General features: G+C 30.4%; 2 protein-coding genes across 3 annotated transcripts; one reads left to right on the top strand and one right to left on the bottom strand.

Moving 5' to 3' along the window:
- Positions 1 to 19903: 19903 nt before the first annotated feature.
- LOC113005728 lies at positions 19904 to 25071 on the bottom strand. The gene is made up of 9 exons (XM_039457077.1): positions 23863 to 25071; positions 23248 to 23405; positions 23060 to 23137; positions 22737 to 22905; positions 22085 to 22188; positions 21562 to 22002; positions 21142 to 21379; positions 20942 to 21061; positions 19904 to 19917 (listed from the first exon to the last, which is right to left on the bottom strand). Exons 1-9 carry the CDS (start codon positions 24104 to 24106, stop codon positions 19904 to 19906), a joined length of 1566 nt encoding a protein of 521 aa, XP_039313011.1. The 5' UTR covers positions 24107 to 25071.
- Positions 25072 to 25141: 70 nt separating this feature from the next.
- LOC113005860 lies at positions 25142 to 27737 on the top strand. Of its 2 annotated transcripts, XR_005576342.1 has the most exons (4): positions 25142 to 25800; positions 25964 to 26176; positions 26647 to 26868; positions 27612 to 27737. XR_005576342.1 is itself a non-coding variant. In XM_026141764.2 (3 exons), exons 1-3 carry the CDS (start codon positions 25609 to 25611, stop codon positions 26800 to 26802), a joined length of 561 nt encoding a protein of 186 aa, XP_025997549.2. In that variant the 5' UTR covers positions 25142 to 25608; the 3' UTR covers positions 26803 to 26930. The 2 variants fall into 2 exon arrangements, 1 of the variants encoding a protein (XP_025997549.2); XM_026141764.2 differs by lacking the exon at positions 27612 to 27737 and having other exon boundaries at positions 26647 to 26930.
- Positions 27738 to 27997: the final 260 nt, after the last annotated feature.

The raw sequence follows: 27997 nt of genomic DNA, 5'->3' as shown, positions 1-27997 counted from the left end.
AAAAAATTGGGTCGATTTGTGGATAGCTTCAAAAGATGAAGCATTCTTCCGACGCGGTATCCGTATGCTGCCAGAAAGTTGGGAAAAAGTAGTGGCTAGCGATGGACAATACTTCGAATAAAACATTAGGTACCGTTCTTTCACAATAAATGCCCAAATTTTGATAAAAAACGGCGGAAACTTATTTATACTCCTAATAATTTGAATTATTTTAATAAATAAAAAACAATAAAAACATGTTAAAATATTAAAATATTAAAGTTTAATCTTGTGTTTAGTTTAAGCTTTGATGCTTGCAAATTCTGTAATAAAATCTGTGAAGTTTATCTCTTTCGTTGCATCTTGTTCAATAAAAAGCATTACAAGCTTATTTAATTGCATCTGACTCACTGTTGAATAAAGATAGGTTTTAATAAGCTTTAATTCCGAAAGCTTTGTTTGCAAGTTGCAACACTCACGCTCATAATCAGAAAAATTCATAAAGCTATTGTCAAATTTGGTAGCATTGATGCAACTTAATGTACAAGGATATTTATTTCATTTATCTATACATTATATTATTTAAGAAATATATTTTTATTTTTTATTGTACATTTTATTGCTTTAGAAATAACGAGCGTTTTCAATACTTACTGATTTCACTTTTTTAGAAACGGTAGAACGTTAACTAATACACTAGTGCAGAAATCTGACCCGTAAATGTGCACTACACAGCGGACAAAATTGCTGTGTTTACTTTATTCTTGAAAGATCAAAAATCAAGTGAGATATGCCTTGTCCGGGCCAACGATTTCACTTCTGAATCGTTGCAGATCGAACGGGTTAGAACCTGCTCCAACAACGGAAATGTAAGAAATTTTATGACTACCAAATGTTAGAATTTTTATGACTAACGTTTGGAAGTCATAGGCCCGGTTAAATTTAATTTTTTACCTGAGGGTTGTGGCAATTGTTTGCCATAAAGCAATATCAATTGTAAAAAAAGTAAGTGATTTTCATGTTTCCACGCGATGATTGTCGGAGCGCGGAGAAAAGAAAGAAACTGAAAATAGATTGCGCGGGCCGGACGTTGGGCATTTCTGATTTATGGCCTTTTGTCTTTTGTTACAAACAAATCTTTGATCCTAAATTTTTATTTGTAACAAGGAAGAGTAACTGCTAATTTTTGACGCCCTTGCTAAGATCACGCCCGGGGCGGATCCCCCACCCTCACCCCAGCCTTACTGCGCCACTGAATCCGCGGAAAAGTTGGAGAAAAAAGAACAGATTTTTTCCCAAGCCTTTAAAACTATATTTGTGTGTGATTATTGTAGTATTTTTTTTATAATTATTGTAATACATAAGATTACAACTTCTAGCCCGAGCATCTTTTTCATATGAGATTACAATCAATTTTTATAAAAATCAATCAATATAAGCTAATGTTTTATATATTAAATATTTTATTATAATTTAAAATTAATTTTTTTATTTATCAGTAACAAAGTTTTATGAAAAAAAAGATCTTTGTATTAATTTATTGCTTTAAAATACAGCTCTCTTATATATTTATAAATTAATAACCATCACATAGTGGCTACATTTTTTAAAATTAATTTTTAATTTAATTAAATCAAGTGTGCTTTAAATAAAATCCTGTTTTATACGATTAAAGTCAAAAATTTATTTTTACAATTTTATATCTATTTTTATAATTTTGTAATGAAAAACATTTGAATAATAAAATAAAATATACATTACATGTTTGTTTTGGATTCACCGTTGGCCGCTGTTTCAATACTCGATATTGAAACGCTTCGCGAACGCGTCGATCACCCAACGAACACATGTCGACCGAAAACTATCTATTATTGTTTTCCCGCCCTATCGATCATCAAGCATTTCGGTAAAACGTTTATTGAAATGACCGATTCGCTCCGTTCTGCTGAAAGTTAGTCAGTCAGCATTTAGAATTCTCTTGAGAAACATATAATTATATCGTTGATTTTTGGATCGTTTCGACGACTTCTCGCTTCGATCGAATGCCAACAATAAAGTGACATTGGATTATTACCAAAAACGATTTTGCACTACTACTCCTTGACAATTGAGTCTTCCTATTAAGGTTGTACCAGCAGCCTCGCTTACAAGCAAACAGTGTCAGTAAAATAGTATACACATTACATGTCAAAATGTACATACTGTATATAAAATTATAAGTAGAAATCTATCTTCTCAATTTTCCAATGTAAATTATAAATTCTCTAATATTTCAATTCAGATTTGTTACTGATGTAGAAGATTAATGTTACAATTAAATAAATTTAATGTTAATAAAACAAGTTTTTACATAAATTTTCAAAAAAATATAAATTTTAATTATCCATAATTGCAGTAGAGTTAAAAGTTATAAAAATTAATCAATTTTTATTGCTCCAGGTAAGAAATTGTAGAAATTTGTGGGAAATTGAAGATATATTTAGATTCAAAGTTCTATAGTTCTATAATATATAAATTTTGTAAAATTTTTTTATTTATAAATAATGTAATATTTTTTGAACAAGTAGATTATATTACTAAAGATCTTGTTGCTAAACAAGTTTAAAAAATCTTTTGATTTTCAAACTATTACGTCTTACCAAGTAACGATTCTTTTTTTTCGAAGACGAACGAACATCACTATAGGAATAGAGATAGAAATGGATTAAGCAACGGAGTCTTAATTTAATTTTCTGGTGAGATGAAATTACGTCTATTTATTCACGTCAATATTATTTTTTTTAACTTTAAAAAATAATTTTTAAATGTTATTAACGTGAATGAATAGTGATAATTTTATTGTAAATCTTTTGTATAAAACATTTTTTGATATTTTCAATAGTTTTCAAGATATAACAAAAAAGCTGAAAATCGTTATACACATAAGGGATAATTTTATCCCTTGAAACCGCCCCTTGACCACAACTGATATTTTCTAAATCCATCTAATTATGTTACCTGTATGTATGTAAAATTTTATTATAATCGGGGTATGATACTTTGAGAGATTTCCTGGTTAGATATTATAGAATAGTCACTAATCATTAATATTCGCTATAAAAGCTGAATTTCAGTTTTGCAGGTAGCAAACATTTTTACAAATATATAGGTACATCCAAGAACTTTGATTCTGTCCATGGGAAAATTTTCCAAACTGAGAAGTCGCTATCTTTCTACATACTTACAGTTCATGATTAACGTAACGACCAATAAGCTCTAGTCGTTTCATTAATCATGAACTGCGAGTATGTAGAAAGTGGTGACTTCTCAGTTTGGAAAATTTTCCTATGGACAGAGTCAAAGTCCTTCAATGTATTTTCTACGTAATTTTGATTAAAGTATGTTGCATATTAATATTTTAACTTCAGTTTAAATGGAAGGCCTGAACGTGAATAATTTGAATGTAATGTGTATGAATTTGGCAAATAAAGTCATGTTGTATGTGGATTGTGATTGTAGAATATGGTCGTCTGTCATGTGCATCTCTCTTCTGACTTTATATCTTATTGTAAGCGTTGTCTACAATGTTTATTAAAGAAGCAATGAAATTATTTCAAAAAATTTTATGCTTTATTTTTAAAAATATTTAAGCCGAAAAACTATTTAAGAAAAAATTTCTTTAGTAAAACATATTTTATGAATTGTTCGTAAATCCTTGTTTTGTGGCATATATTTTTATAAAATTTACGAAAGAATATTAAATTGTGTTTTTTTTTTTTATAAAAGTGCTTTTCATAACAGTAAGTAGTTATTAGTATTCCATGATTCCTGTGCTATTCCATAAACGCATTCTTTTTTTCCTCTTCAGTAATTGTAAATTATGTTTGTTCTACTCGATGAACTTCTACTTATAGGATGATTGATAGAACTCTATGGGTAATAAACTGGTATTAATTAAAATTGTATTGTGTTAATATTTATTAAGTTATTATCAAAAAACAAAATGGTATTCCCAGAGATGGAAAGTAACTTATTTGTAACAAAGTTACAGTTAGAGTTACTTTTTTGTAACTGTAATTTAACTTTCTTACTTTTTTCTATCTGTAACTATAACTTTACTCACAATCAATTACTTGTGTAACTAGTAACTACATTAATAGTTACTTTTTCAGTTACTTTACATTTTTCAAACTAATTTGTCAATTTAGGTTGTATTTGCAAGTATTACCCGAATGGCGTCATGTATCATTTTATCTTTATTTAACAATCGGTAAACAATAAAAATAAAATGATATATGACAGCATTATTTGAGTGATGTTTCCAAACACAACCTTAATGTACGTAACTCACATTCTCATTATCATCATCATCATAAGTCCTTAACTCTTATCAGAGCGTAGTGACCCCTCAATTTTTGCGCTTTCTGTGTGCTTTTTACAATTTACACAGAAGGGGTTCTCTTGGCAGGTGGTATACTCGGTGGCTTGCCATTGCCTTCCGAAAAGTAGCGATCGAATAAAATCAATATTTTGGATCAGTGAGATTTGAACCCAGATCTTCGGCACAACTCTGCGCCATGATCGCTATAAATTACATATAAGTATAAATTAATATAGATATGACACAAGCATTTTACACAATTAAAGATACTTTACATGGGTGCTTTTCAGTAAATAACACTAATAGAGTAATTTTATCTTTGTTCTTCACTCAATTTCAAGCAATATTGTCTCTAAATTTAACACCATTTTCTAATATAAATAAAATAATTGAATAATGTTAAAAATGTAAAAGTCTAATATTTAAATTATCAGTGCTTTAAAATATTACAAGAAAAAACAGAAAAGTAACCAAAAAGTAACTTCTTGTTACTTTTTTAATAACTGTATCTATAATGAGTTATTTTTAAAGTCAGTAATTTGTAATGGTAACTAGTTATTTTTTGAAAGAAAGAAACTGTAACTGTAACTAATTACAAAGTAACTCTTCCAATCCTGGGTATTCTACAATTCCCTCCTTTCTTTTATAGTTAACTTTTCTAAAGTCAGTTTCCTCCTCCTCGCGTCGTGTTCTCCAATGCTCGGGACCTCTATTTGTCTATCCTTTTTTCAACGATACTGCGCCAGGCACACCGATCCGTGGCAGCTTGGAGTGCGTCGTTTATCTCGATTTTGAGAGCGTGGCTGATCTGATCGGTCCACCGTGGTGGACTGTAGCCCTTAGGTCTTATCCTGTCTTCTCCTGTCTTTTCCTTTACTTTGCCTGTCACACATAGTTTCTCTAGGCTATTATCCTTTTTCCTGGCGATATGTCCGAAATACTTCAGGATCCTACAGATGCATTTGGCTGAGAGTGTAGCATTGGTGGGGATGTTTAACTTCTCCTGAACCGAAAGGTTGGTTCGGTCAGCTGTCCAACACAGCATCCTTCTCCAACACCACATCTCAAAGGTGTCTATGTTCCTGAAGTCGGTCTGCTTTAGCGTCCAAGTCTCAGATCCATGTAGGAATATTGAGAAAACCAGCGTGGTCACCAGCGTACGCTTGGTCTTTAAGCCTACGCCTGTGTCTGCCCAAATTCTGTGGAGTTGTGACATTGCGCTTTTGGCTATTTCGATCCTTACCCGCACATCGTAATTACATGAGACGTTGTTGCTAATGTATGATCCTAGGTATTTAAAGTTGTCGACCAGTTTGGGTTTTAATTTGTCCGTAAATGTTATGTTTTTCTTTCGATCAACCAACATTACGTTAGTTTTGTTTCTATTTATATTGAGTCTAAGTTCTTTGCTGATTTCTTCCATCTTGTCCAGAAAAGCGACCATCTCTGTTTCATTTGACGCAAACAGAGTGGTATTATCAACATAGCGCAGGTTGGTGATTCTTATGCTGTCAATAGTGATACCTCCTTTCCAAGATGTCCTTCCTTCGTGTTGTTGTAACATTTCCTTGCAGGTACGTCGCATTATGTATTCCCCATAGATATTAAATAAGATGGGCGACAGTATACAGTCATGTCGCACTCCTTTTTCAAACTTGAAGGATTGTGAGAGGGTTTTGTTTACTCTTACGACTCCTTGGCTATTGTAATAAAGGGATTGGAGTAGCGCTATCAGATGTTTGGGAACCTCTAACTTTGTTAAGATTTCCCACAGATGGTTCCAGTTGACACAATCAAAGACTTTGTTGTAGTCAATGAAGCACATCACAAATGGGTTGTTGAATTCGTAAGATTTCTCAATGAGTTGTCGAATATTTAGAATTTGCTCACTAGTGCCCCTTTCCTTTACGAAACCCGCCTGTTCTTGTTGGATCTGCCAGTCCAGGTAGTGGCGGATCCGATTGTTTATGATGTGGAACAATATTTTGCTGCCGTGTGATATTAGGGTCAAGGTGCATTTCCTGGTTGAACCTTTTTTGTGCAATGGGATAATAATTGATTTGGTCCAATCTTTTGGCCAGTCGTCGTGTTGCCATATATGATTACAGATCTTGTGTAGCCAGTCAATGCCGATTTCATTCATGGCTTTCAATGTTTCCGCAGTAACGTAATCAGAGTCCGGCGCTTTTTTACTCTTGAGCTGTTTGAGAGCTGCTTCTACTTCCGAACGAATAATTAAGGGTTCAAGCTCAATCTCCTTCCAGTTGAGCAATTGACTGTAAGGTATTCGTGGGACGTCTCTATATAGCTTCTCGCAATATTTGCTCCATCTCTCCGCTATGGCGTCCAAGTCGTGTACAGGATTTCTGGATGAGTCCTCAATGACCCATGATTTTGGTTTGAATTGTTTGGAGAGTAGGCGAACTTTTGTAAAGAGATCGGAGATTTGATTGTTTACAGAGTGGTTCTCAATTTCTACGCATATGTTCCTTATGAATTTATTTTTGTCTTGACGAGAGCTCTTTTTTATAGTTTTACAGAGATTAATGTATTCTTCTCTAATTTTTGCGTCATGCAAGGCTTTTTTTTTTATATTTTTCCTGCGCATGATTAGTTTCCATGTATCATCGGAGATCCATACATTGCGTTTGTTGTCTCTGCCATGCGTTTCTCTGTCTTTGCAAAGGTCGTTCAAGGCCTTTTGTGTGAGGGCTTTTAGGCGTTCCCAGCACGCGTTTGCCCCGGGCACTGGCGATTCGTGCTGTAACTCTCTTTTCAAGGACTCGTGGAAGAGGGTTCGTTCCGATGGACCCAGGCTCTTTAGTACGGATGACTGACATTTTTTCGGTCTTTTTAGTCGAAGAACCAGTTCGGCAACCAGCATGTTGTGATCTGACCTACATTTAGCATCGGGGAATGTTTTTACGTTTGTTACAGATGATCTCCAACGCCTGTTTATGATTATGTAGTCAATTTGATTACGATATTCACCATTCGGAGATGTCCATGTGTATAAGCGCCTTGGGTGATGTTGGAACCAAGTATTCATTATGCTGAGGTCTTTTTCGATGCAAAATTCCAAGAGTCTTTGACCACGGTCATTTCTGATTCCGAGTCCGAATTTACCGACGATAGATCTTATATGATCATTGTGTGTGGTACTGCCAATTTTTGCATTCCAATCACCAAGAATCATCGTAATTTCGCGGTTGGGTATTGAATTTAGCGTGGTCTCAAGCTGCTTATAGAATCCATCGATATCCTTGTCGTTGGCTGTCGATGTGGGCGCATACACTTGCACAACATTTAGGATGTTCGGTCTGGCATTAAGCTTCACGGTGATGATTCTGTCGGAAACCAATTTGCATTGTAAAAGGCATTTGTCAATATGTGGCGGGAGCAGAATGCCTACGCCGTTCGCGCTTTTATTTGGGTTGCCAGAGTAATATAGGATGTTTCCTTGTTTTGTTGTATTACATCCTTGTCCGCCCATGTGTGTTTCACTGAGGCCCATTATTATTACGCCATGTTTCTTGACCTCTTTTTCCACCATGTCCAGCTTCTCTGATTGTAGCAATCCGCGGACGTTCCAAGTACCGACGCAATGCTTTTTCCGAATCGAGAACATGTCAGCATTATTTTTGTTTTTGGTGTTGTTAGTGTTATTGCCAGTTGCATTTCTTCTTACGAAGACGCGGCAAAACACCTCTTCATCATTCAACCTGGGCATCGGATGACGCCAATTATTAGTCGGATTATCCGACGCACTACTATCTAATACTCTCGGATTCATAAGTTCATAGAGGTTTTCTCGGAATATATACACGTGATAGGTTCCCTCGTCTTTCCACGGTAGTTGTTTGGAGTGGATTTAGTTTCTCAAGATCAACTGAACCTACGTTGATTATTTAATCGCCGCCTAATATTCGGCGTTGGTGTTTTCCGGCCATTTGGATCATCTTTCGGCCAACCCTCCTCCTTTTGCATCCGGGCTTGGGACCGGCATAGGCGGAGATAAACCAATTTGTCAGTTTAACAATAATTATGTAAAAAAAGATTATTCATTGTCTGTGTCCTCTTGGTTTCTCTTGCCTGCTCGAGGTATAGCGTTGTTACATTTTTATTTGACTGCTACTTTAAACTTTGTGTGTCTTTATCATACTCAAATATTGAAAGTACAAGTCCTGTAATAATAAAAAGTAATGCACATTATTCACGATGTACATTTTATAAATATATTTTATAAATATATTTTACTATATACGTGTACGTGTGCGTGTGTGTGCGCGCGCGCATGAGAAAGAGAGAGAGAGAGAGAATAAATGAATAAATAAATAAGCATTTATTTTGTCCTAGGGCAAGCCCTCTAAGGACACTCAAGAGTACAATTGAACGTAGAGAGTAACAATATCACTTACAAACTAAGATCAAACGGCGTTGCAGGAAAATAGTAAGCAACAAAAGAAAAAAGTAAACTATAGTAACAAAACAAAACAAAAACAAATAAAATAACATAATAGTAATATTAGCAGAGAGAGAGAGAGAGAGAGAGAGACAAAAACTTCACAATTATAAATACTGTATATTAGTGTAAAATTTTGAATTATAACATGTTTATTACGTATTTTTATGTGATAAAGTTTACAAATAAAATCAACAAATTATAGGTTGTTAAAATATGAGATTTGCGTGTTTGAACAATGCTTTATTAGGAAATTTATTATCAGATCAAATTACATAAAAAATTTTATAAAAGTTTTTTATTAGGATACTTTTACCTTTAATTGCTTCAAAATGTTTTTAATTAAAATTTGTATCGTTTGTGCCTTTCATGGTATTTTTTATTTTCCCAATCAAACTGGATGACGCTAATTCTTCTTTAGACAAATGTACCAATAGGAAATCTCGTATGTATTTCGAAATATTATTTCTATTACAATTTCTAAAGAGAACACTACAAGAATTTCTGTCATTCCGAGATTAATTATCTGTTCTACAAATAAAAAAAAAAAATTCACTAAACAGAAAAGTGTATAACAAATATTTAACCCTTAAACATATATTGAAAATTTCCCTAGATTTTTAACTGCTTACTGTGTGAAGACGGAATGAGAAAAATGATTCGGGTTAGATGAAAAAAAAATTTGAAGCTTTCTCTATTACTTGCTACGATTAACTTACTTTATTGCTTAACTAAAATAAAATGGCACAAAAATAAAATTTTTTGAGAAGGTTTCCTAGACCCACTTATGTGTTTAAGGTTTAAAAATTATGCTTATTTGCATTATTGAAATGTTTTTTATTTAATGTTATTTCTATTAATTGTGCTATTTACAATTTTATTTTTATATTTATTTTATATAAATACATATGTTTCTGAATAAATTATATAATCTAATCTTAAATATAAATTAAATTCTACTAGTATGTAAACATGTAAATAAGTGGCCTAACTTCATTTCCATTTATAATGATGTTGAAACAAGTTTTTCTTTATAAAAAATTGATTCTGAATTAAATAAAATATAGTGAAAGAGATGATACATAATATTTTATTAAATAATTATCAGACGTTTATTATGAATTCAGAATTATAAAGCACAAAAACTGTCATCAACTGATACCCTTAAACAAATGAATAATATTTACATTGCTCATTTATCTTCCGTTACAATCTTAGAACATATACTACTAGAAGAGAAATTGGTTATAGAGTGCGCTACGGAAGTATCCTTCTCCGATTTTGAAGAGCCTTTAATATGATGTAGTATAGATCAAAATAAGGGACACGTATTTTTTTTATACGTGCCCAATCTCACTTTTAGGGAGTAAAACGCCCCAATGAAGAAAATCGGTTTTCCTTCTTTCGAAGAGTATATTGTCGAAACTATAGGAGATAGAAAAAAATATTCTGATTAAAAGTTAAATGTTTTGAGAAGTATATATATTTATAACAATGATAGAAAACGTTAAAAAAAAATTTTTTATACTTTTCTCCACTACTTTGTTTTTTTTTAATTTTAATTTTTTTTATAATCAAAATCTTTCAATTAAAACATATTTTTCTGTCTCTCAAAATTTTGATGCTATATGCTTAGAATGAAGAAAACTGATTTTCTTCAAAAAGTTACACCCTCTAAAATTGAAATTGGGCACGTATAAAAAAATACGTGTGTCCTTTATTTTGATCTGTAGTACAACATATTAAAGGCTCGTCAAAATCGGAGAGAGATACTTCCGTAGCGCACGGATAAGTGCGCACATGTAGAGACGTTTTTAATTGTTTTTGGGAAATGTCAGAACAGAACTTTTTCCATATATCGTTGAATTTGTAATAAAATAAGCTTTGTTTTGCTTTTTAATCGAGAACATTTTTTTCTATCTTTTATAGTTTCAAAAATATACATAATATATTGCTTCAAAAGAGAAAAACTGATTTTTTTAAAAGGGATGTTACATCTCCTAAAAGTGGGATTGGGCACGTATAAAAAAACACGTGTCCTCTACAACATATTAAACGCTAGTCAAAATCAAAGGGGGTACTTTCATAGTACACGGACAGTGCGCGTACCATGAGTTATGGAGTAGTTTTTAATAATTTTTGGAAAATAAAAATGTCGCAATATAACTTTGTCATATATCATTGAATTTGTAGTATACTAAACTTTATTTTGCTTATAAAAAAAAAATAAAAATTTCAAAAATATAGGTAGGTGGTGAAGAAAAATATTAAAAAATTTAAAAAAATTTTTTTTATTGCTGTTATAAAGTCTTACAGCTATTTAACTTTTATTCAGAACATTTTTCTTTATCTCTTATAGTTTTGATGATACACGCTTTAAAAGAAAAAAACCGATTTTCTTCAAAAGAGTGTTTCACCTTTAAAAGTGCATTAAGGCATGTATAAAAAAATACGTGTCCCTTATTTTTATCTGTACAGTGCGTTGCATTGATGCCTGGGGTATCGATTTTAAGGACCACGTTTCTTTCTTAGTTATTTTTACGTTTATGACCAAATGCTGCTGTCAACGATCACCACAGCTTCAGTTATGAACATAAAAATAATCAAGAAAGAAACGTGGTCCCTAAAATCGGTACCCCAGGCATCAATGCAACGCACTGTACAATATATTAAAGGCACGTCGAAATCGAAGGAAGTCGCTTCCGTAGCGCACAAATGCGAGGACAGGTGCGCGTACCATGCGTATAGAGAGGTTTTTAATTATTTTTGGAAAATGGGAATGTCGCATCGTAACTTTATCATATATTGTAACATTCGTAATAAAATAAGCTTTATTTTGCTATACAAAAAATAAAAATTTTGAAAAAATAGGTAAGTGGTAGGGAAAAGAATAAAAAAATTAAAAAAATTTTTGTTGTTTTTATAAAGTATTCTTCAAGCCATTTAACTTTTATTCAGAACATTCTTCTCTATTTCTCATAATTTCGACGATACATGCTTCGAAAGAAAAATATTGATTTTTTCAAAAAGGTGTTTCACTAAAAGTGAGATTGATGAGCACGTATAAAAAAATACGTGTCCTTTATTTTGATTTGTATTACAATGTATCAAAGGCACGTCAAAATCGAAGAGGGACACTTCCATAACGCACGGACGGGTGCGCGTACCATGCGTTATAGAGTGGTTTTTAATTATTTTTGGAGAATGGAAATGTCGCAACATAGCTTTGTTATATACCGTTAAATTTGTAATAAAATAATCTTTATTTTGCTTATAAAAAGAAATAAAAATTAAAAAAAATAGTTAAGGGAAAAAGTAAAAAAAAAATAAAAAGAAATTGTATCACTGTTATAAAGTACTCTTCGAGCTATTTAACTTTCTATTTGAACATTTTTTTCTATCTCTTATAGTTTCGACGACATACGCTCCAAAAGAAAAAAACCCGAGTTTCTTCAAAAGGGTGTTTCACTCCTTAAAACTGAGATTGGGCACAAATAAAAAATTTTTTTGTGTTATAGATGAATTCCTTTATTTGTACACAAAGTTTCAGATTTTTTTGAATTTTTGGGTTGCATAATGTTCCTTGTTAGACAATTATAATAACTTACAATGTTACTTAAATGTTAAAGAAAGTTAATCTGTAACTTACTTCTAATTGCTTTTATAACATATCTTACAAATATTACATTTATTGCATTTTTTCTGTCAATTCTTTTCATTGTTTTTCTTATCCAGCAGTGCCAAGTTTTCATAGTTAAAAAATTCTTTATTGTAATAAAATTTTTTCATTTCTGCTTTCTTTTTTAAGGTGAGGTTTACTTGAGATTCGATCAAAAAATCGATTTTTTTTGTTTGCAGAAATTGATAGCAAATTATGTGTAGAATATGTTCCCAAAGTGATTTTGCTGATAGTAATTAAAAAAAAAAATTATTGCACATTAACCGAATCCAGTTTTTTATAAAAAAAAAACTCAAAAAACGTAGTTTACGCGATAATGAGTATTACTTATAAAATTTTGAAAATACGCGCCTTTATATATATTTTGTGGTCAGTGTAATTGTAAAAATAGCCGCCAGGTATCATACTAGTCTGTAATGAGTCTGTCAATGCTTGTATCTGAAAACTTGCACCAAAACATCTACATTGTGGCTCTAAAACTTTAGAAATTGCCACTTACACAGCTACCAGCTTGTTTAACGAAGGTTCTATTTCTTTATTACAAATTATGCAAGTTTTAAATATTTCAATTGGATTAGAAGCTAGTAACTGCTCGCAAAACGTGGATGCTAAGCGTATTACGGCGTCGGAGAATAGTATTACAGACTACGCAAAAGCAGCATCATCTTTAAAAAAAAACAGAACAGGCTAGCAAAATGATGGAGTACGAGATTGAGGAGGGTGTCATGTATGGACCTGGAATCGCTGATTAGTCACAAGGTACTTTATTTTGTCATAACATTAGAAAAATTGTTAACTAAAACTTTAAACACGTTTTTCGCGAAATCACGTTTTTGGAACTGGTTGACACGATAACTCAAAAACTATCCGATGGATCCTCCCCCTTTTTTTTTACGATAATTCAATTCTCCGGCACCTATACCTAAGTCCGACACATTTTTAATATTTTTTTTTATTGTAAACAGCAAAAAAAAGGCAAAAATCGTGATCAAAAGTTCACACGTCCGCCATTTTTTTTCAGCAATTTATTGATATTATTGGTTAGGTGCCGGTACTATTCATATATTTTATAAATCTTTTTTGTTTTTTAATTTTAGTGGTTTATTACCGGCGCTATGATGTCAACCAAGGCAACTTTTTTCGGATCGTCACACCGCGCTATCTATAAAATGGACAATTTTTTATATTTTTCCTTGAAAAAAATTTTTTTTTATATTTTTATACTTCATAAATATGTGTACAAAATTTGAAATTAATATTTGCTTAGTCTTTGAGAAAAGAATTCCAAAAAAATACATAATTTTTGGTCCATCTCAAGTAAACCTCTCCTTAAGTTTTTAATATTTAATTTTTTATTGTTTTTCTACAAGGTTATTTTTTTATTTTATTATTATTTAGATTAGATTTTAAATTTATTATTTACAAGAATTGTAAAGATTATTTCAAAGCACTGATTTCATAAATACAAATGTTTGTAACAAAAAGTAAGATAAAATAGTTTTAGATGTAGTTTATAATTATTATGAACTCTAAGATTGTTGACATAATTATAATTAAATATCAGTTGTTCACTTTTAATATACCTGATTGTCTCGTTACCTCATTAAATACTAATTATAAATATAATTCACGTGTTTTGATTTATTAAAAATTTTTTTTTCTTTAAATGTGACTTTATATCGTTTGGTAACAAATTACTTCAGTGCAGTAACAACTTGCTCCACGAAGGAGTAAAACGTTCTTCTCTAACTCTGACACATATAAATGACCTTGTATAAAAATCAATGATAATATATTGTACCACAATTAACCTTATAATCCTAAAATACAATAAATTTTATGATGAATCAGTCAATAGTCAAAAGAACAGCAAATTATTGTACTAGTCATTTTTGATATTTCCTTAAAATTGGAACTTTTATCCCCGGTCTCCCCTATGTTCAAATTTAGCTATTAAAAAAAAAAAATTATTTGTAAAAAAGCTTAGGTGTCCAATACTATTCGACCTTCCTCTATCACTTGTACCAGCCTGTTCAAACATACTAGTTTTCATTGTTTCCATACAGTTAAGAGACAAATTTTGAAGTTTTTTTCAGATACTAAATTTTTGCAGTAAGCAAAAAATTCCAAACTGATATCGCCATATAAGAAAAATTAAAGTTACTGCTATTGGTGTTAAGGATTTATATCAAAGATTTTGTTGATAAATACAAAATATGTGGAAATTTTATTTAAAATACAAAATACACGGAAAGATGTATTTTGAAATACAAAATAAAAAATACAAATTATATTTCAAATACTATATTTTAAATATATGTATTTAAAATGTGCTCAGTTCTGATTACAGATGACCAATAAGAACCTAGGGCTATCCAAAGACACGAGCGCGGAAAGTGACAACCAGTCCCAGCCACAACGATCGAAATGCCGAAAGCCGAGAAGCACAGTAAGGGCGACGTGATGGACTAGGAGTGCGACAAGCGCGAAAGCGCGCGAAGAAGGTAAATAAAAAAAATATATATCCATAGTAGCATAAGTAGTAATAATAAGTAATATTGCATGTTAAATAGGTATAGGGTCATTAAATATAATAAAAAACAAAAATGAAATGAAATAATATACATATACAATTAGCCCGTAGAAATAGAGTAGGAACCGTGTGGGAATGCATGTATGAATAAAAGAAAAGAGAGTTTCAAATATATTTTAGTACTTACCCTCTAATTCATGAGTAAGTGACACGATGTAATATTCAAGGATTTATAAGAAGTTTGCATCAAAAGTTTTTAGTGCTACGTCTTTTTAATGTCTTTTTATTATGTAGTAATAATTATAATTATAATCTTTACTGAATCGTGCAGTTTTAAAATGTGCAAAGTGAATGCTTGTGAATCCTAAATGAGTATTTTGTACTCGTTGTTGAATATACATTTTCATATCTAAAATTTACGAACGCGTTTTTATCACTCAAAAATACTCATAAGTACGTTATTCGGATATACCCGTATGCAGCCCGCACTTTTTAACTACTTATTTTTCCGAAAAAGTTTCTGTTTGAGAAAAATGGATTGTACTCATTGAACCAAATACACGCTTTTACTATTTAAAGTAACCATACTTGTGGATTAAAAACGGTGAAATATTTTTGCTAGGAAAAACGCGTGATAGTTATTTTATGGAACCAAGCGTTAGACCATTGATATAACGATTAACTATAATATATTGTGGTTAAACCTGGTGGTAGATGTTGGTTTATATATGTTCTGTGAGTACACAGGGTTAAGTGCTTAGAAACAAGTTTATACCTTTTATCACTTGTATGCATTTATTTATCACATATCAACCAATCGTAAACTGTGGATAATGCAACGCAAGTAACGGGGGGTGGGGAGGTTCCAGAACTTTCAGGTGTAGAGACATGGTATGATATGATAACAGGTATGATAACTTCACGTTTTAGTATTAGTATGGAATATCTTATAAAAATATGGAATATCTTATAAAAATGCTATATTATCAAGAATATCTGACGCAATATCGGTCGTATGTTTGTTTAAGAGGGTTTCCACACCTAGCGCTGGCGGGCCGTGCGCACAAATATCTTTGCGCCTGATATCTTCCTTATTAGATATAGCATTTTTATAAAATGTTCTGTATTTCTAATAATCGTATCACACTCTATTATCGATACATGTAGTGCAGCGTTCTATCACGAATTATTGCGACGCCACGAATTTACTCAAATTAAAAGTACTTTTCTTTGTGATACTGTTATATGATGTAATTTTAACTAGTACTATCGGATTCCTCGCTTCAATAACTGTAAGAAATGATGTGAGAAAAGATTTGATTTATTTTCTCTGAACACAGAAAAAAACAGGCCTTTTCGTAACATCTTTGTTTTCTACAATTTATTTTTTTAACTTTTTTTCTACAACTCATTCATCTGTATTCTTCTTTACAGTATACAGTATACAGTCTTGTTCTTCGGCTATATGAAATTGACATTTTATAATGTCGATTTGGACCTATAAAGTCTTTCAAGCAATATATAATAATATTAAGTTTATTATTATTAGTATTGGTTACACTGTGCTCGAATTGGAGACTTTTTTTGCAACAAACTGGGCACTGGGAGGGAGGATAAACCTAATTCGAGTATGCTGAATCCAATGGTGCAACCGTTTTTCAAAGTTAGCTCGCGTTTTCGAGCAATTTTAATTTAAAAATTTTAGTCCTAAAGACTCTTCAAAAAAGTAACTTTTATCATTTTTTGACCATTTATTGAATTTAAATCGATTAAATAGACGTCTTATCGACGAATACATATCAAATAGAAAGTATTTAAACAAAATTGAAACAAAAAAAATTTTTCATCATTTTTATTGTAAAAAAATCAACATTTTTTTATATTATTTTGATTTTTCATTTTTTGATTGCCCTGATTTTCTGTATCGTCATCTTCTTCTTGTAATACATTTCAACATATGTCACCCAAAAGAGCATATAGCTTTCTGTCGCTCTATATCAATGTTCGAGCCTCGTCGTCACTTGATGAAAACGTTCGCTATGCTCATCAGATTCGCTTATTGTTAGTGATATAAGGAAATCCATGCTCTATTTCTTTGTAAACAATGTACAAAATATGTATATTTGCCTAAATAAATCTATATTTATTTAGGTAAATATACATATTTTGTATTTACGTACATTGATTATGTACATGACAAAATAGCTTCTAGTATTCATTACTTTCCGAAAAATCAACGATTTTTGAGTGGTGCATTGAAATTAATGAGCGGCAGTATATCTATTTGACCAAGTGGCAACAGTGGGAATGGAAGTTTCTAGAAGGTTCGCGAATGGTCTATAAACAAAAATTGAGTAAAATAAATTCGAAAAATAGAAAAAATCAAGATGTATATCGATTTTTTGCAATAAATTGATGAAAAATCGACTGAATCAATTTAATTTTTTTTTTAATAGTTTTTATTTGATGTGTATTCGTAGATACGATGTCTATTCAATCAATTTCCATCAATTTAAATTCAATAAATGATCAAAAAAATGATAAAAATTATTTTTTTGAGAGGTTTTTGGAACTAAAAATTTTTAATTGAAATTGTTCGAACGCGAACTAATTTTGAAAAACGATTGCACCATTAGGTTCAACATACTTAAATTAGGTTTACCCCTCCCCCCCCTCAATGTCCAGCTTGTATTTTGCAACTAACACAATGTTATTATTGTGCTCATTCTTCTATTTGTTTAACCCTTAAATACACCGATCCTGTAAAATACGGAAACACATTTTTGGGTTTGGGAGACTTTTTTAACTTTGAGAAGCTATAACTTTGATTACAATCAATATTTTTCTACAATACTTTTTTTAAAACAAAAGTTCAAAATCTCAGGAGTGTGACTGCACAATTGGCATTGCCAAAAAATAATTTATTGTGAAGTTATAAAAGAAAAACCATTAAGCAAAAATGACAAATTGGTCAAAAATCCACTTTTCCTTCAAAAAGTCATATCTTCGCAACAAAAAACGTTTAAGGACTTTCAAATACGTTTTAAAGCTAAAGAGTCAGACTTTCAAAATAAAATTTGGCAAAGTCATTCCTTTTAAAAAGTATAATTATGTAACATGGAGAATATGAGGTATTTTTGGGCATTTAAAAATCCACTTTAAAAAAAGTCATATCTTTGCAACAAAAAATTTTTAAAGACTTTACAATACGGTGTTTTAAAGCTAAAGATTCATACTTTCAAAAAAAAATTATATTATTGTCATTTCTATTAAAAAATGTACTGATGTAACAAGGCGAATATAAGGTATTTTTGATTAAATCGTGTCTAAAATTGAAAATTGATGTGTCTCGTGATATATTTCGGATAAACTCCCTTTTCTACAGCATTTTATAGTATTCCAACTTTAGACAGAGTATATGCGAGTAATATCCGCAAACTGACCTGTTCGAACGTATTTTGTCCAGCTGTTTTATGTAAAATATTCACAAAAAAGTTTCACTTACACACTATATGGGTCGTATTAACCCTAACAAAACTATGCTGCCGTGCCATTCGAATTGTAGTTGAGCAAAAAAGTTGATCAACCATATCAATCGAAAGAGGAGAGAGAGGATTTCAAACTTTTTTTACGTCTTTGTCCGAACCTCCTATCTCATTCCGTCTTCACATAGCAAGCGTTCAAAACTTCATATGGGATCTTTCAGACCCACTTATGTGTTTAAGGGTTAAAATAAATTAATATCGAGGGAGTAATCATTTCGATGTACAACACAGTCTCTTTGTGTACATACAACCCGCCAGAAGTCCGTTGAATTCCTTGAAGTCCGCTGAATTTCTCGAAGTTTGATGAAGTTCGGCGAAGTCCGGCATAGTCCGATGAAATCCGATGTAATTTAATGAATTTCATGTATTATACCGTGAAATTATGGCTTCTATAACGAATTTTTGGTTGAAATCAGTTAATCAGTTATTAAAGAGGGATTTTTGATAACGTTTTTTTTAAGGAGATATTTCTTAGAAATCACAATGAATTCCATTGAATTCCGACGAAAGTTTGATGAAGTCCATTGACGTCCGTAATCCAGCGTACATTCATTTTCTGAGTTATTATCTCCTTGATTAATATAAATTTTTTTAATATTGTTTTTTTTTGAATGTAGAAGACGTTAATATTGTAGATTTTGTCACGTTGAAGATGCCTTAAAGTAGAGTCAAAACGTACGAATGTAGAAAACGTTAATTTGGTTAATAAACTTATTTTTTTTGCACAACATTAACCGCGTTAGACTCTCATTTGCTTTTGTCTATTGTTTGTTAAATCTTGAGAGTCGGTTACTCAATTATATAAATATTTTTATTTTTCTTTCTTTCCCTTTTCTTGTAGTTGAGAATCAATAACGGTTCCATAAATGTTCAACAGAAATTAATAGTATGAAATATAAAAGAAAATGTGTGTGATATAATGAAATTTAAAAAAGCGTTTACAAATGAAGCGTTAATAAGGAAGGTTACCAAATCTCTTCAGAAAATTTAAATAATTCCAAAACTATATTATACAGTAAAGTTTTTCACGTCCTTTATGGAATTTAATACCTACCGGTAAAGGAAAAACTAACAAAACCATATAATACGAGTACAACACAATTCTATACACCTTTAAGGAATCAAATATAATAATTCTTTAATTTTCAGAAAAATTTTTAGGAAAATTTAGAGTTTCTGAAAGTAAAAACATTTACAAGCGATAATAAGCCAAAAACATTTTATATCACAATTCCAAAAAGAAAACATTTGACATAAAAGTTCAACCTTAGATAAAAAATTTAAATAATTAAAAAAGAAAAACTAAATCATTTTCAATAATTTTTGCTGCTATACAAGTTTCATTTCAAGATCTGAAAACTAGAATAAACAAAAACATAAACAATAAAAAATTAAATGCGTCGAGACATTCAGTTATAATAAATCATATGACGGAGTTTAATCATTCTTTTAATTGGCTAAAATTTTGGATTCTGAATCAAAATACAATAAAAGACATTTCAAAAATGTTATATATTAAAAAACAAAGAAATGGAATTGTAATGTGGTACCCATTTTTATTTTATTGAATAACTTTTGTTTATAACCAATATTTTATATTGAAATTTGAGCTATTATCATTTGTCAAAGTGTTATTTAACAGATTCTAAACTCAAAGTAATAAAATATTTATTACTTAGGACATAATTTATAAAAATGTGATGCATTATATAATCGGTTAGTCCAAAAATAATTCTTTAAAAATCAATTTTATTAAAAAAAACACGCAGTATTTCGTTACAAAATTATATATATATATATATATATATATATATATATATATATATATTTAAATATATATATTTTTAATTTTTCATGATTTTGAATTTTTTTGATTTAAAATTTTTTTCTGCGTTCAAAGACTTTAAAGATATAAAATGATATTAGAAATATTATTTTATTTCTATTTAATATTAACAACAAACATAAAATAATGTTTCTAAACATCGTCCTTTAAAGTATTTATCAAAGAAATATTTCGATATGACAATCTGCATTTCTCAAAGTGTACAGCCGAGTAAAAAGTTAACCCTTACGGAAAAAAACTGATGGCACTATTGAAATGACAACTATTAAAAACTATTAGTACACACTACATCAATAGTAATTTCGCGCACTGTTGGAATTTGCACTAATAGTGTAAATTAATGCTATTGATACAGTGTGCACTAGTAATGTGCACTAATAGTATGTACTAATTATTCAATAGTTGTCACTTTAATAGTGCCACAAGTAAGGGATTCTTTTGGAATATAAAGATGTGACTAAAATTGAACGTTCACAGTTTTCAATAAGAACGATATATTTCTATAGAAATATACAATATATTTTTAATTATAGCTGCACTTTTCTTTATTATTTAATCCTCTGTTTCGAGGAACTGCATTATTGCACTTCTGCTGCACTGCTTTCCGAAATATTTTTTCGAAATCTTTTTCGAATGGAAACTTGTTCTTAACGTATGCTGAAAGCACATATATTTATCAGTTTTGAAACTCTCAACTACGTGAAATCAATATTGCATTGTATACATTATAACTTTACCTTTCATAGCTTCAATTTTTACTGTGTCGAGTTTCTTTTTAGCGGCTATACCTTTTTCGCAATGAAAATTTGCCACAGTTCCTGTAAGCGAAGAGGTAGCTAACTCCTCTTTTGTAAATAATAAAGACATCATCTCGCATATCAACTTAGAGACAGACGTGTGATTGCACAAGGAAAGGCGAGTGCTATTTACTATACAAGGTATTAGGGGTCCTCCAAGGTTGACTGTCTTATTGTCCTGTTAAATATTTTGTACAAAATATAAAATTTTTATATAATTATTAAATATTCATACCCAAATAATGCACAGAGATTCTGAGTATATATAATTTCTATTTTAAATAGCATTGTAATAAAAAATATATATATATATTATTACAATGCTATTTAATATATATACATATATAAAATTATTTTTACCTTATGTTTGTGTATTGCATTTGATTGATGGTCATCCGAGAACTTCATTTTATCTGTTGCATGGTTCGATTCGTGAACGTGTTCCAAATCATGTACATTGACTGTTTTTGTAGCGACATCTAAAGTATCAGGGAAGTCTTCCGATGTTTCTAAATTTTGTGATATCAGATTATGTCCGGATGTCAAAGATGTTGATTCACGTAATAGTGCTGATTCACGAAACTCTGTAGCCGATTTTTCAGACAATTTCAACTTATCGCTTAGATCTAATTCCCTGTTTTGAACTATCGATGTAGGCGATGCATCGGTTGCAGATGATTTCAATTTATTATTTGGTAGATCCAACTTGTTGATCCAGATCGGATCAGAGTCTAATGTTACTGCAGGAGGAGTGTTACTTCGCTTACGTTTAATGATGCAGTTACTTGATGCTTGTACTTTCTGCAAAATAAATTAGAACAGTTTATGTTTTACACTACTTACAAAACGATATAATGTAGATATAAATCAAAATTACATATACCTGTTGCAATTCATCTATCTGACGATTGAAAGATTTGGTTGTCAATGTTACAGATTCCAAGTTAGTCATGAGATCTTTCATCATTTTATCCATCTTTGGCAAATCTAAAAAAATGATATATATACTAAAGATCTTGTTAAGAGGCTTAAACAACTCAGAATTAACAAATTATTGTTTTAAGTGCTTTTATTGCTCAAAAATACATATGTGTGTGTGTGTATATATATATATATATATATATATATATATATATATGTATCTCCAAAATTGAAAAACGCTAAAAAAGTATCATAAGAAATGTATTTGTGAAGGAATTATTAACGTTCCGCATTTATTATAAATCTACTTATTTGGTGAATTGCAGGCAGTGCAATAAAGTAATTTGACTAATTATAAAAGAATTATTAAGATAAAAATTATAGAAGTTTATTTAATCTGATTGCATGATTTGAGCTATATGACAAAATAATGAAAACTTCGAGATACTCTGAATCTGTTTTAACCATTACTAAAGTTACATAAATATGTAAGAATTGCTACAATTATACATACAGTTCAATCTCCATTGTTTTTCTCATTTAACTTTTCATATGTAATGGAACGTTTGATTTGATTTGTCAGTATAATTGAAAGAAAAAAAATTCAAAAATACCTTCGTTGACAGACCGTAACCTGCGCAATCTTTCATTGTCTCTTCGCAATCTTCTATTTTCTTCTTGTAACACAATGATTGTATCTGCTAGTTGCGACTTCGATTGTTTATGAACGGGAGATTTATCGTTTTCTTCATTACATTCATTATCATCGTCCACATATTCACTCTACAATAGTATGAAATTATATCTCAAAATTTTGTTATATATATTTCGAATGAAAAATCTAAAGACTATTAAATAGAAGAATCATATGTGTGTATATACATACATACATATATATATATATATATATATATATATATATATTTAAAAAAATAACCTGTGACGAGTATTTCTGCTTGTTGTGTTTATATTGTTTTAAAAGATTTTTCCCCTTCTTTACGTTTAGAGTACATTTCTATAAATAGAAAAACATTGGTTAAATTAAATAAATATAATAAATTAATTTTTAACATAACATTTTTTAAAATCATTCATATTTAATTATGTAAAATAAATGTTATATACCTTTTGTTTTGATACTGCGCTTTTTTTTGTTTCTTTTACTTTTGATTTGTCAATATCTGTTGTTTGTTTTCTTGTGAACTGTTTCCTATCATGTTTATCAAGTTCAATAATACCATACTTTTCCAAGTTATCTCTAATTTCGCACATTTTGACCCATTCTAACATTTTATATAATCTTATTCAAATCGAAAATGATTACAATTGTTTGACAATTGAGACTCCTTTTTGGAGATAAAACTTTATAAAATCTGCATAAGAATTTGCTTCAGTATAAAAAATTGTACTGTGAACACTAATCATAATATATTAAAATTACAAATTTTTTACAGACATCATTCGTTTAAAAAAAAAATTATGCGTGTTTACAATAATTATAGCAATTTCGTTATGAGTAATTTTAGTACTAATTGTAATATGAAGTATTTTAAAGTTTTCACTACTTCGTTATGAACAGCAATATAAACACGCCATTACATAAAACTTTATTCAAGTACAGAATCTACTTTATACATTAAAAAATTTGATACAATACCAAAGTACCATAATTCTGCAGACCTTTTAATTAAATTTTTATAGAAATATATAAGCTATTTATTATTCAATAGCATTGCTTACCTCCATGTGCACATAATTTTGTTACAACCACCTCCCACTGACAATTGGTTAATTTTTTTTTCATTGCTGTTGTTGGGCCTATATCGCAGTCTTTTGGCCATCGAACTTTCACTAGCGTTTCGTGTTTAATTATATCATCTAATTCAGTAACTGTAAATTTATCTTCCAACCATTCCAAAAATCCAATAGCTATACTATTTTCTTCATTTGGAAACTCACACACCATATATTTTTGGTCGTCCATTATCTGTAACGTATACTCTGTATGTAAAAATAAAATACAGAGGCATTTCAGTATTACAACAATGCAAGTATTGACAACATTTAATTATTGAACTGCATACGTTTGACACAGACAACATATTCGCAGTAGCTCGCAGCTAGTATTAAAATAACTGTTTTGATCATTTGAGGTTAGTTAACTAATTGAGGTTAGTTGTCTATGATTGTTACATTTATTAAAATCATATTATAGTTCTTATTTCGAATGTATTATGTGAAGAAAGAAAAGGTTGTGTAAAGATCACTTTTAACTACCCGCAGATGCTTTGAACACCAAGCCGTTCTACACATTTATATCGTTCTAAACGTGTAAACATCAAGAATTCATTACTTACCTAAAGCAAAGTTGATGTAAGTCAAAAAACAAATGTTTGTCAATATACTGGCACTAAATCCTACAGAAAACGAATTTGCTGTTCAGATAAAATCAGCATGTTCACTCGCATACTCGCACAACAGAAATAGCCGCATACATGCAGAGATCGCAATATCGTGGCCGCTGGTAGTATTTAGAACAAATGTATTATACACAACGAGTGCATTCCATTTCATGCATGATGCGTTCATGCATCACTTCCAAAGCACCTTGTGTATGTACAACACTCTATTCTGTTGTTTTAATTGCTCCTACTCACTGAACGCGGAAACATTTGCCGCGCGGTAAGAAACAAACGCGATAGCCAATCACTTTAACTTTTTCTGCACAGCGAAAGATGATTGGCTACCGCGCCAACTTGTACCGCTCGGCAATCACGGCTGCGTTTGAAAACATCATCCGAGTGCCCATATATATCATTTTATCCTTATTATTCACCGAGTATTAAATAAAGATAAAAAGATACGTAGTGGCAATGGATGATGTTTTCGAACGCAGCCCATTATTGAGTCTAGTAGATAAAAGCCATAAATGTTATTAGTAGCTGCGATATGGATCCTAAGGGCCTCTTTTACCAATCTAACTGATCGATTAGTCTATTGGAATTAACCAATCGCATTATCTGTTATGTGAAATGACAAATGCGATTGGTCAATTCTAATGGACTAACCGATCTGTTTGCTTTAACAAAGATTGATGAAAGAGATCCTCAATTAGATTGAATGCACATAGGACGCGTCAACGCGTTACGCGTGGCGAGATAACCAATCATTCTTGCGCTTTCTTAATTTTTTTCATAAAATAGAAAGAATGATTTTAATGGTGTTGATGAAATCCACCCATTATGCTGCTTTTAGCTTTTAGACTTCTTTCATATGAGACGTAATTTGCATAAGCTTATAAACTTACATCAGCCAAACAAATCGTCTCACTATCATACACAAATCTGTCTAATTATTTATTGAGACAATTTGATTGGTTGACGCAAGTTACGTTCTACATGAAAGCAGCCTTAATAATAACCTTTTGTGGAAAAACACGTTGATAGCTATCGTTCGAATTTCCGCGGCTGGTGTATTGCTGTATTTATGTCGTATGCCAGACTATATTTCTTCATATGCATATTCGTGTGTAATTACATATACAAAATGGATGAGGATAATAATAATGTATTGACTAGAAGAGGGTCTTATAAACGATATTTGCAAGACGACAATGTATCAGTACCGGAGTCAACAATCCGTTCCCGTATACAACGAGAACAAATGTCATTACAACAGGTCAGTTTATACCATATATATACTTATGATTCTTTTCACTACATTGAATATTTCATTGTATTCTAAAAATATTACACAAAAAAGTCTTCCTCCTAATAAATATTTATAAATAAGAATATCCTTTAATTTCTTACTTGTAATAATAGTGTACTTCTTTATTTAGGAGCAAGAAACGGATATCAACGATATTTCTGTGATATCGGAACAATTATCTGTGAATTCCAATGAGAACGAACATGTCACTGATGCTGAAAATAGTTCGGATAACAGTGATCAGAGTATTAACGGTCCAACAGCATCTGGCAGTCCAAAACATAATGATGATGCAGTCAGTGTAATCATTGAATCAAATTTCGACCTTTTGGATAAGGCCTCCGTATGTTTGACAAATACGAATGACCTTATAAGTATACTATTTTTTATTGTAAATAGTCGCTTTGATATGTCATTTTATTATTCATATGAAATTCTCTAAATATAGAATTAATTTAAATTTCGATGAATTACTTTAGTTTTTTAATAGTCGAGTAAAATAAAAATGATGAAACTTGAAATGCAATATACGTGTATGAAATCTTATAACAATATGGGTATAAACATTTATTAGAAATAAAAAAATAATATTAAACACTTGTGTGTGTGTGTGTGTGTGTGTGGTGTGAACATACACAATTGTTTATAATGTTTTATTTTTTTATTATATGTAATGGCATATTAAACATACACATTATGCACACACACACACACACACATATAATAAGAACACTCTTCTATTGATTCAATACGCCAATAATATTTTTTTATTTATTCATGTGTTTAAATGCATATATTGTATTTTTTATATAGGATACAATTATGGATGACATCTCTGTAGTTAATAAAGCTGACTCTGATACTGCATCAATATCAGATAGTTCAAATAGTTCAGTTGGAAGCGAAAGACAAAACTCGTTTGATGTTACATCTAATAATGACACATCAGATTTAGAAGATGTATTTTAAGATAATGAAGAATTCTTGGAACCTGCAGGGAATGCAAATTTTATTCCACCAGAGGGCAATGATAAGGTACTTCAATCAATTCGACTAAATTAACATTTTCTTATGTAAGCTTTGCAGTCAAAGAGAAACCTTTCTATCACATATTTGTAGCATATATTTTGCATTGAAAGATGTTAAGATATATATTAGGTTGAAATAGTTCGTGTCTTCTTTTATATGAGAATTTTTTCTAACAAAAATTGCATATTGGCTATATAATGTTGATGCATATTGGCCATATGAATATATATTTTGTATGTTTGTTCTCTATTAAAATAGATTATTTAATTTTTATTTTATCTGAATGGTAAAAAGTTTTCAGAATGAAAATTATAAATTATGACATTGAAAAAAAAGAAACATTTATGACGCCTTTTTTCCAATAAAATGTTCTCAGTAGATAGAACAAATATTTTGAGTGACCTCTGCAGTTTTAGATTCTCAATTAAACTCATAAAGAAGAAAATGTCGCAAATGTTCCTTTTTTCAAATTTGGCACTTTATAATTTCGATTCTAAAAAATTTTTACCATTAGATAAAATAAATCAAAAGATTATTTTGATAAAGTAAAGTAAAGCATATTGTATATAGTCTCTCAATATGCAATTCTTGTTAGGAAAAATTCTCTAAGAAGAAAAACTAAATTGCATCAAACCAACATTCACATTTTTTCCAATCCATAACATATTTATTACATATCACATACACTGTAGATATTTATATCTGAGAATAATTTTTTGAATATTTAATAATTCCTAATTTATTTACAGGAACGCGTTTCATTATATGAACAATCGAATATATCCAAGATGGAAAGCGAACTTCTCATATTAAATTTTGCGATACGGCACAGTTTGACCGATGTTGCTCTTGAAGATCTCATCACTTTGATAAATTGTCATCTACCATACTCAGTATATCATACTAAGTACATATTTATGAAGAAATATGATACTCCAGCATCAATTCGAAAATGCTACTATTGTCCAGAGTGTTATATAATATTAAAAATCTTTGCTGCAGATGATAGAACAAAAGAAAATCTTTTTTGTCCAGAGTGCGAATGTAGATACAACAAATTTACATTGAAAAAAAGCGCAAATTATTTTTTATATTTGCCTTTAGAACAGCAGTTGCGTGATTTTGTGAATAGCAA

The sequence above is a fragment of the Solenopsis invicta genome, chromosome 14 (assembly GCF_016802725.1).
Source record: "Solenopsis invicta isolate M01_SB chromosome 14, UNIL_Sinv_3.0, whole genome shotgun sequence".
NCBI classification, from domain to species: Eukaryota; Metazoa; Arthropoda; class Insecta; order Hymenoptera; family Formicidae; genus Solenopsis; species Solenopsis invicta.
This window is presented reverse-complemented; position numbering and strand designations above follow the sequence as displayed.